Source organism: Propithecus coquereli, unplaced genomic scaffold, assembly GCF_000956105.1.
Source record: "Propithecus coquereli isolate 6110/MARCELLA unplaced genomic scaffold, Pcoq_1.0 Scaffold12, whole genome shotgun sequence".
In the NCBI taxonomy this organism is placed as follows: Eukaryota; Metazoa; Chordata; class Mammalia; order Primates; family Indriidae; genus Propithecus; species Propithecus coquereli.
In genome coordinates, this window is record NW_012136080.1 from 6,280,390 (window position 1) to 6,291,795 (window position 11,406).

General features: G+C 51.8%; 1 protein-coding gene across 2 annotated transcripts in view; it reads right to left on the bottom strand.

The window, feature by feature from the left end:
* GALNT15 (polypeptide N-acetylgalactosaminyltransferase 15) overlaps positions 1–11,140 on the bottom strand; it is a 48,565-nt gene extending 37,425 nt beyond the window's left edge. The window contains exon 1 of one of the 2 annotated variants that reach the window (XM_012663657.1): positions 10,095–11,108. In XM_012663657.1, coding sequence (XP_012519111.1) covers positions 10,095–10,639 — 545 coding nt within the window. In that variant the 5' untranslated portion in view covers positions 10,640–11,108. Of the gene's footprint in view, positions 1–10,094 lie in introns of both variants that reach the window. The other variant, XM_012663653.1, reaches the window with a different exon arrangement.
* Positions 11,141–11,406: the final 266 nt, after the last annotated feature.

Sequence of the window (11,406 nt, forward strand, 5' to 3'; positions counted from 1 at the left end):
AGGAGGGGACGGGTATATGCATGCACAAAAAGTGCAATGTGCACCATCCGAGGGATGGACACACTTGAAACTCAGACTTGGGGGGGCAAGGGCAACATACGTAACCTAAACATCTGTACCCCCATAACATGCTGAAATTAAAAAACAAATAAATAAATAAATAAAGATTGCCTATTTTCATTCATCCTCATGCTGATTTTCTCTTTGATCTTGATCTTCCATCTTTCTATCCAGTCATTTAACAGATATTTACTGACAACCTATTAGATGTTAGGACAGAAAGGTGAATTAAATGAATAAGATCTCTGAAGCAGAATCTGTGGTGTCCCTGCCCATATCCCCTTGGACTATATCACTATAATACAGGACAGCCTCACTTCCAATTGCCTGAGAGCTTTCTCTGGCTGCCATAGGTGCTCTCCCCAATCACCGGCAGACTTGAGAGCTGGAGAACTACCCCCTACCCCCACCACAGTGAGCTGCCCTTGGCCAATGACTAAAAAGAGTTGGTGTATTATTAATAATGCCCAGCACACTCACCCCTACAGGCAGAGGGTGGGTGCTATAGTTTGGATATTTGACCCTCTAAACCTGTGTTGACATTTGATCCCCAATGTGGAGGTGGGGGCCTATGGGAGGTATTTGGGTCATGGAGGCAGATCCCTCATGAATAAATTAATGCAGGAGGCAAGTGAGTAAGTTCCCACTCTGTTAGTTTCTGTGAGAGCTGGTTATTCTAAAAAGAGCCTGGCACCTCTCCCCTCTTGCTTCCTCTCTCACCGTGTGCTCTCTACACATGCCGGCTCCCCTTAGCCTTCCACTATGAGGGGAAGCAGCCTGACGACCCCACTAGAAGCTGAGAAGAGGCCAGTGCCCTGCTTTGTGTACTGCCTGCAGAACCATAAGTCAAATAAACCTCTTTCCTTTATAAATTACCCAGCCTCATGTTTTCCTTTATAATAATACGGACAGACTCAGACAGTGGGTGATGCTGAGATGCATGCTCTACATCCTCTCCCAGAGTTTCCCGGCAGGGCCGAACTCCAGCTGCCCACAGAGGTAGCTGCCTTGAAAACATGCCTTTCATTGGCTGCCTTCTGTTCTCTGCTCCACTTCCCTGGGCCCCCACCAGTGCTTCCTGGGATCTCCTGCAAATTAGACCCTTGTCTCAGGATCTGCTTTGAGGGGAACCCAAAGATAGTCCCTGATATCATGGAGTTTATATGCTGTTAAACAGATTACCAAATCATTATTCAACAGCTGTAGAGAGTACCCAAAGGAGGCATTCAGGAGGTGTGAATGTGAAATCAAAGCCAAGACCTGGAGGATGGGTAGGACATCGTCAAGAGAGAGGGTGCAGGTGGAGAATGACATTCCTGGCAGGCGTCTCAGCCTCTGCTGAGGCCCAGAGGTGGGAGGGGGCTGGCGTGTGCCATGAACTGATGGAAAGGCATTCTAAAATGTTTCCCCTTACCTTGACTAAAAATTACAATAATAACAATTTTTCTATTTCATGACATGTCTTCTAGCCACTTCAAATCCTTTGAGGAAATAAGGTAAGTACGTGAACAAACAAGTGAGCCAAAAGGTAGGTGATCCAAGCAAGGGGTCTTGGGCAAGTCATGTCACCTCTCTGTGCCCTAGATTCTTTGTGTTGCGTGGGGTGAACATAATCCCTGCTCTCCCGATGCCACAGTGGGACTGCTCAGTGGACCAGTGGGGCAGTGTGTAGCAGAGGCTCTTGGGCACTGTAGAGCAATACCCAAAAGTGACCAGTGACTCGTGCAGAAAATCCAGGAAGAAATGCATGTTTTTATCATTAAGTAGTGTGGCTACTTTCTTCATGCTTCAGCCAGATAGCTGGTGAATATTTTACTGTCTCAGTTGTATGTGTCACACAAGTGTCCAAAAGCCCACCCCTGACTGTCTTTGTCCATCCTCTGAGTGACAGCAGGAGAGAGGAAAGACCAAGGTCTTTGGAGTTAAATCAATCGATTTGACTCCCAGCTCTGCTATTTACATCGCCTCATTAGCCAACGTGGAGATGCTGACACCATTCTCCAGCCCAGGGGTGGCCTGGGTTGAGAGGTATAGTACTGACCTAAGAGAGCTGTTCAGTACAGGCTGGCTTTGTATCTTCATACTCCAAGACCAGGAGTCCGGGCCTTGTGTTTACACACAGACGCACGCCTCTTTCACACCACTCCACGATCCCCTGTGAGCTTGGAGAATGCATTTGGATGCGATTCTGAAGAGAATGAGTCACAGCATAGCACCAGATGGCCTGGCTGTAATGCTAACACTCCTCCCACCCTCCCTCGCCTGGCCAGAGTAGAAAGGTTTCTGCAGGGTTTTCTAAAGCTGTTTGGGGGTTACTGACTCCCAGCTCCTACCAAGTCAGCAGAGGCTCCCCTAGATCAGCCCTGATCCCATTGATGTAACAGCCTGGTTGCCTGTCTGAACCCCGCAGTGTACCCAAAGCTTCTTGGGCTGGGGCTGGGTCTTGCTCACCTTCTTACTTTTGACAGTAGTTACATAAATATTTGTCCAATGAATGAAGGAAGACACTGTTCTTGTTCTCCAGGAAGGTATAGGCTGGTTGTCAATATTAACAGGGGGGTAACACCGTAGAGCCAAGTTCCTACATTATAAGAAAATCCCGGCGTTCAGCCTAGCCTTTCTGTAATCGGTGGGACGCATCTTGGGAATACCAACTTCCAGGCCAAGTCTGGAAATACTGGGGCTGGGGCAAGCCTGGAGGTGAGCCCTTGGAGGAGTGGCTAAAGGAGCTTGTGGATGACAGAGAAGGGAGGACAGGGCTGGAGTCTGCAGCTGAGGCTGCTGCCAGCCTGTCATCCTCCGTCAGCGGACACAGGCCACAAAAGGCACATGCCTTTGCAGGGACTCTCCAAAGTCTTGGGCAGGGCCCGAGATTCTGCATTTCTACTGAGCTCCCGGGTAATGCTGATGCTGTTGGTCCCTGGACCACAGCTTGAGTAGAGGGCAGTGGTTGTGAGTGGCCAGACAATAGGAGGCAAGTTGACGTGAGGGCAGAACACTTGGGCAGGTGCTGGGACGCCTGCTGCTGAAGGATGTCACGAAGGCCCTGTCCCCAAAGGAACCATGGATCGGAGTCTCCCTCACTTCCTCTGGTCTTGCCTGGGCAGGTCCCTGCTCCTTCCTTACTTCCAGTGTAAACCTGCAGTAACCCCATCACCCTAAGTAACTTGAGCATCTGTTCATTTTCACCTAAAACAGCCTAAATCAGTGGTTCTCAGCCTGGCTGTGCATTCAAATCACTTAGAGAGTGAGTCCCAGCAAATCGTATTTAACTGGTCTCGGCTGGAGCCTGGGCGTGATAATCCATAAACTCTCTAGCTGATCCTAATCGACTGGCCTCGAATCAACTGAACCGCCGGCTCGCCAGCGTTTCTCAAGCTTTAACGTGAATGTAACTCGCTTGGGGACCTTGTTAAAAGAGAGCGTTCATCCAGTAGGTCTAAGTGGGGACTGAGAGTCTACATTTCTGATGCTGCAGGGCCGAGGACCACACTTTGAGTGGCACTGGGATAAATGACACCAATTTTCCCCCCTGGGAATGACAAAAGACAAGGTGCAGGTTGACCACCTCTAACTCATCCCTAAGGCCAGCTGGGTTTGTCCTGAAGTCCGGAGCAAGACCCTGCCACACTGGCTGCGGTGAGTGCGCTTGGCCCAGGGCGTTATATGTATTCAGCCCTGTCTACACCACAGCCCCATCGAGGGTGACGGATCTAGATGGAGATCCAGAAGAGGTACTGCCCCGCTGAGACTATACTGGACTCGAGAGCTGGAAGCTTAGTGCTTGTGGGTTCCCTTTGGGACTTGGCCAGCCAGGCCCCAAAAGCACCACTCACACTGACCATACCGGGTTGTTTTCCCTTTTTTTAGGAGGGCCGAGCTGAGTTCCAGCCACAGATCTCAACTCCAGCCTGTTCCTGTTCTTGTCCTTCCCTCACCACCCCTTAGTGGCACGTCTGCCCTTGCAGATCTATGGATCTCCTTTCTCCTTTGCAGGCCAGGCTGTCAGAGCCAACAAGGGGTGTGGGAGTCATCCTGGGGTGACTCGCCGCCTGGCGGGACAGAGGCTTCACAGGGAACTGAATGGACCCCGTGCGGATTGCAACACCACCTCCTGCTTGACAACAAAGCTCGTGCCAGAGTGATTCTCCTGGCCCTGCCCCTGCCCTGGCTCCAGGCCTAGTGCGGCCTCTCAGGCAGCAGAGAGGGAACGGAAGATACCCCTTCCCAGCTCTGCCCACTGGCTGTGAAGCCCGTCAACCGTCTGGGGCCTGCAGCCTGGTTCTCAGCCCTGGGTGCATGTTGGAACCTCCGGGGGTGCTGTAAACTCTTGATGCCCAGGCCTCACTGCAGACCAACTAAATAAGAATCCCTGGAAGTGGGCCCTGAGCATGGGGAGCTTTTAAAACTTTCCAGATCATTCCAGTGTGCTGCCAAGTTTGAGATGATTTGGTGGCCCCAAGGGCCAGGAAATAACTCTTCAGTGAGAGAAAGAACGGTGATGTCATGTGCACAGCTCCATCGTTTCTGCATCTCTCCGACTCACTCCTGCCTGGGCTGTTCACTCAAGAACATGATGAGGGCAACTTCAGTTTGGACTTTACTGCCGGGGGAAAAGTCATCACATATTTATCTCATTTTCTCTACAACCCTATGCAAGGGCGTCATCACCACCCCATTTTACAGTTGAGGAAACTGAGGCTCAGAGAGGTTGAGTGACTTGTACAAGGTCACACAGTAAGAAGTGGTGCCAGGATTCAACTCCAGGTCCACTTTTCTATGAACCCGTGATTCAGTGACGGTTGTTGATACGTAAACCAGGAAAGCACAGGCTGAACCACAGATGGAAGTTGTAAGTTGATGCGTGCTGGGAGCACACAGCCAGCTATAGCTGAGCCGGCATTTATGTTTAAGTACAAATACAAACCCCTGGGGTCGTGATGGAGACCTCTCTTCTCTATTTTCTGATTTCGGTGTTACTTCCTCAATGGAAATTTCCTGAACTCTACTACCTTTTCACTCAATTTCTATACCAGTAGTTCCCCAAACTATCTAGCATCAGCTTTTAAAAATTTAGATTACTAGGCTCCAACTCAGAACTACAGAGTGTGCAATGACGGGGTCTGAACATCAGTGTTTTTAACGAGCAACATGGGGGAATCAGACGTGCACATGCTCTTGGGGACCAGTGGCGTAGCTCCTCGCCGTTCAACAGTGCAGCCTGTGGGCCGGCAGTGCTGGTTCCAACACCCGATAGAAACGCAGCACCTTGGGCTGCGCCCTTGACCTACTGAATTAGACTCTGCGTTTTTGACAAGATGCCCAGGTGATTTGCATGCATGTCAAAGTCTGAGGAGCGCCGCTCTGGCCAATCTGTGTGACATAAAGAGTGTGCCGTGGAGCAGTGGCTCTCAAGGTGCCCCAGGTCGGCAGCAGCAGCACCCGGGGGCTTGTGGAGATGCAAATGCTGAGCCCCGTCTCAGACCAACGGAGTCAAACGGGAGGGGCAGACCCAGAAGTCTGTATTTTAACCAGCCCTCTCCGAGTTCTGGTGCACGCTCAAGCTGGAGGGCCGAGCTGGAGGGCCGCTGCCCTAGACGTAGAGAGTACGAAGCACTTGTTCACAGGGGAGCGCCTTTGATCCTAGGAATGCAGTGCCCTACGCTGGATGCCGCATGATCAAAGGAGAGCTGGGCCCCAAGCAGCTTTGAAAGCCCTGGGTGCTATAGGAGCCTAAATGGGCAGGGCTTGTTCCTCCCGCCCCTTCTTTCACAGCGGCTTTGAAGGGCCGAGTTAATCCTTTTCAGTTTGTGGCTGCATCATGGCCTCTTCTCTTTATTTCATCTGTATATTCATTCACTTTCATCCCCATGTCTGCCCCCAGACCCTCCCCTCCACACAGCACAACCGTTCCATTGAGTTTGATCTGTTCCTGCAGAGAATGGATTCGTTAGCGTGTGTGGATTTACATTTCCCCTAATGACACTGTGCTGTAAGCTCTCTCCGTGTCTTAGTGCTTCCACTCAGCAGGGCATTTCCAAGGTCTCCCGTCACCGTTGAGTGTGCACTGAGTTTGCTGCTTCTAACTCAGGCTGAGTATTTCACAGGGTGTGCCCAGCGCCTCCTGCCGTGTGATGAGACACCCAGGTGGCCTCCGATGTCTCCGCCTTCCAACCAAGGATGCCGTGATGAGTATCCTTCAACGTGTCTCCCATGGACCTGTGTGAGAGCTCCCCATTTTAAGATCTAAAAACTTGAAATACTTCCAGCCATGTGACCTGCCCGACCCCTGGTCCAGAAAGTGGCAGAAGGAGAAAGGAAGGAGTGTGGTTAGGAGCATGACTTTGGGGTCAGACACACCTGGTCAGATAACCCGGCACCAGTCCCTCCACCTTTCTGTGCCTCAGTTCCTCATCCATAAAATGAAGCCCTCTTATAGATTTGCTGTGAAGATTAACCAAGGGAAGGGCCCGCAGCAGAGGGTCCAGCACATAGTAAGTGCTCACTAAATGTCCACTATAATTTTGCCTCTCTTTCTGGAGATTGTCTTTTGGCCTCTTTTTAATTGATAGTTTCCTTTTTTGGTATTGCATTATTGGTAACTTTCCTACATGCCCCCTGTTCAAACTGACCTACAGCAGTGACCCTAGAGGTACTCAGAAAAGGCCTGTGGCCTGGGCAAGGGGGAGCAGGTACAGGCCAGGGCTGGCCTGGGGCTTGGGTATAGGAATTGGGGCCAGAGAGGCTGGTCTGGGTTAGGAGTGAAGGACAGGCTTGCAGGAAGCTCTGGGGTGGCGATGGTACGGGGCCCTCTATGGCAGGAGGCAGAGGCACTGGATGTAGTAGCATCTCCTGGCCTGGTGGGAAAGCAGCAGTGCAGGGTCTGCACACCGCAGGTGCTTAATATGTGGCTTTCTCCTATGTGTTGTATTTTGGCCCAGTTTTAAAGGGGTGGGAGAAGAAGAGTCCTGTCACCCTGGAGGGAGGGTGGGGGTTGTTGCCTCGCTTTGAAGTTTTGCAGGGACTCTCGTGTATCGGGGAGAGGGACCCGGGGAAGAAGAAAGAGCGTTGGTGCTTAACTGCCAACGACAGAGGGGAGCCCAGAGCCCGGCCTGAGCGGCACAGGCTGCACGCACCGGAACGGGCCAGCAGAGGGCGCTGCGCACCTCCGCACAGAGCTGGCAGCTGTGCTATGAGAAGCCTGGCAAGCTGGGGTGGAGTGTCAGGCTGTCCCCCTTCGCCTGGACTGAGGCATTTGACCGACTGACTGTTGGGGACATTTAAGTGCTAAAATCAGGAATAGCCCAGGCAAACTGAAACGTATTGGTTACCCTGGATGGAAGAAGCAACCACAGAAGTGGTGCACGCATGCATGAACACACCTACATGCACATGCACATCAAACACAAAACGCACAGGCCACACCCGGGCTTGCACCACACACCTCATACATGCACATCACACACTCATGCACAGCACACACTACATGCTGGCACGCATACACACATATCACATGGCACATTTATCATACACATGTGACACACACAGGACACATGCAACACACAACAAATGATATGCACACATGTACCACACAAACACACAAAAAACACACTACATCACAGCACATGCATGCACACACAGGCAGAGTACATGTGCACATCACGCCACACGCACAACATACACAATACACACATGTATTACACCAATGTGCACTGCACACTCACAGCACACACACAGATGTGCACCACACACATGCCACAAAATGTACCCACACTTGTGCCACACACACAACACATCCATGCTGTTCATATCTCATGCATAACACCAACACACTTGCACATGTATACCTGTACCACTCACACAATGCATTTATAACACACATGTGACACATGCAATATACACACATAATACACACAGAAACACACCATAAACATGCAACACAGTCACATTACAATATGTTTGCACACATGCACCACACAAACATGCAAAACAAACACACCCACACACACATGCACACATGTCCACGGTGCATGTGCACATGACCCCTGACACACAATGTATACATGCATCATGCACATGAACAATACATCCAAAACACACACACACGTATGACAACACAGCACACAACTCATACCTGTGTCCGTCATATCACATACACGACATGTACATGCACCAGGCACACGGGGACTACAAAATGCACTATACACATGTGCTACACACAACACATATGCACAACATCCATTTAATACATACACAACACAATGCACATACAACGCAGAGTATATATACAACACACACATGCACACACATGTACAATGCCCCACAAATATGCATATGCACAGCACACTTGCACCGTGCAGACACACATAGTCACACACACACAACCCTTTGGTAGCCAGAGGCCTTCTTGTTTTAGGCCAGAGCCTAAGTGCGTATATTTAGAATGAGTATTCTAATAAGGATACTCATTCTTGCTCTAGGGAAATGGAAAAAAGTGTCAAAAATTTTGAAAACCATATATTCATCCATTCGTTCAACAATCATATCTTTGCTGTGTGTCGGACATTGGAATGTACAATACTGGCTCGGTCCTAACCTTCTGGGGGCTCACAGCATGGCAGGGGAAGCAGGCCTTCAACAAATAAGTACATCAGTGATCACTTGACTTTGGTCGTAATAAGTGCTATGAGTTAAAACTCCAGGGTGCAGATGGAGAGTAAAACTGGAATGGGGTGGGAGTTTCCTGAAAAGAGCTTTCTAAGCCAAGGCCTGAAGTCAGAGCAGCAGGGCTGGGGGCAGGGTGGGTGAGCGAGGATCCCAGGGCACACAATTTCAGGAGGTGTTTGCTCCCACGTGCTGACCCTTGTACTGGCACCACCCTGAGCAGTGGCCGAGCACCCCGGCTGAGGAGAACTGGATCAGGGATCCGAGCAGTACGTGGTCCTGCTCCCGGCCGCTGCTCTACACCTGTGCTCTCACCTCCAGGGTCAGAGGATGTGTTTGCTTTCCAGGAAACTCTCTGGGCTCTGGGAAGAGCAATGGCTTACGGGGAAGGGACCTAGATCACCAGCTCACTGGAGGCTGGTAACCAGGCCCCCTCCTCTGGCCAGCCGTGGTGATGGGAGGGGAGGGCAGGGGTGCAGGGGATACGCCCCGCATCTCCCTGGGCACAGCTCTGCGTATCGTGCTGCTTCCCAGCTCGCCTGCTGGGGCTGGGGCCGCTGGCTGGGTGAGCGGCAGTCAGCGCAGTGTTCTAACCGTTGGGCACTGGAACTGTGTCCTTAGTCGAGTGGACCAAGGAGGGGGGCATAGAGTGGTGGCTCAGGCAGACTGGAGTGCACATGCCTGGATTTAAATCCCTGCTTTGGCACCAGCTAGCAACGTGACCGCGGGCAAGCCACTTCGCCTTATTTTCACACCCACAAAGTAGCACCCTTCCTGCAGAGTTGTAAGGACTTCCCGGGACTTTATGAGTTAATACATGAAAAGCTCTTAGATTAAAGCCAGGCACAAGGCAAGAGCCACACAAATGTTAACCACAATTGCTATTTTGATCCAAAATAAAAGCAAACAGTAACAAAATCCTCATATCAAACTGTATTGGAGTCAGAGTGTTAGAACTGGAAGGTGCCTTGAGAACATCTGCTGCAACCTCCCTTCTGCGTTGTAGAGATAAAGCTGTTGGCCCTGATCATCCAGAGACAACGGGACTAGAACCCAGGACAAAGACGAGGAACAAATAAGAGTGCTCACTTTCTGTTCTCTAGGACAGGGGTTCTCACCTGGAGGGCTTGTTACATACAGATCATGGACCCCACCCGGGGTTTCTGTTTCAGCTGGTCTAGGAGGGGGCCTGAGATTCTGCATTTCTAATAAGTTCCCGGGGGGATGCTGATGCTGCTGGCCCAGGGACCGCACCTTGGGACGCACTGCCCTAAGGACAGGGGAGGCAGCGTGCAGAGTTTGCACCTCCGAGCTTGCTGCCCCTCGACCACACCCCGACACCAGGGGGGAAAAGCAAGGGCCTTACTCACAGTGGGTGCCGCACCTCTGGCAGGGCCCTCTGCAGGGGGATGCGGGCACTGAGCGCCTCGTGGAGGCCGCGTGGGTCCAGGCCGAGCGGGGTCAGCTCCTCTTCTTCAGACACCTCCCAATCCTCCTCCTCAGCCCCCCAGTCCCTGTCTGGGGCTTCCTCATCCTGCCGCCTGCTGGGCTGCTTGATGAGCCGGTAGTTGCTGCCTCTCCTGCCCTGGCTCTGGTTCCTTCTGGCCCTGGGCGAGGCCACGGCCACCAGCAGCTGGTCCTCCCGCAGTGAGATGAAGGGCGGCAGGCCCTCCAGCGGGCTGTACTCTTCGCCCTCATCTTCGGCCTCCAGTACCCATTCCTGGGATTCCCCAAAGTCCAGGCGGTACCCGGCTGCAGGGCTGCGCTTGCTGGCCTGGGCTGTGACGGGCTGGTGCGGGGTGTGCGGGGGAGGGTGCAACATCGCCACCATCATCAGCACGCAGCCCAGCATCAGGAACAGCAGGAGGAACTGAGGTCTGCACGGTCCGTGCCTGAGTCGCTTCCTTAGGAGCATGTTGCTGGAACTTGGCAAATGCAACAGGTCATGTTCAAGTTCAATCTCTCCTGCTCCGGGCTCCGTCAAGCTTGCAGCAGAACCCGGGTTGCTTGTTCCACCTGGAAGTTTTGGGTCAGTCACTTGACCTATTCCTTTTTTCCCCGTCTGACATTTGCCAACAGCATGTGCAAGACCTGCTTCCTCTTATAATCAGAGACCACAGGACCCGAGTCCCACCCCACGTTTTCTCTGAGTGGAGTTTCAGTTACCTTCTGAAAGCCCATTCATAGGGACTTCAAACTGAATTGTCTGCCCCCCTTTTATCCTGTTTTTCTCCTTGGGAAAAAATAATGATTCCATTCTGCTCAGGTGTTTAGTCCCATGTGTTTCTTTCCCCCTTTGCATAAATAGCCGGGTTGCTATGAGATGTCTGGGTGAGCTGCTGGGTTCTCAGTCAAGCAGAGCTGACAGCCGTCCTTCTTTGGACACTTCCAGTCAGGTCAGATCAACAGATGTAAAGCCGGCAGGCAGTGCCTGGTTTCCCTCCACACACAGCGCCGCTCAGCAGAGCCCTCTGCCAGACACAGCCCGAGCCAGGCGTGCGCCTCGCTCCTGGTCCTAATGCCCTCACTGTTCCCGGGCTTTGCACAACTCGACGGCGTCACGGCTAGAACCAGATCAAAACAGGAACATTCCCAGGAGTTCAGATTTGAATGTCATTCGTAGGAAGAATTCTTTCCCCACCCAAAGGAGCAGGAAAGAGTATTCCCTCCTGATTCAGAAAG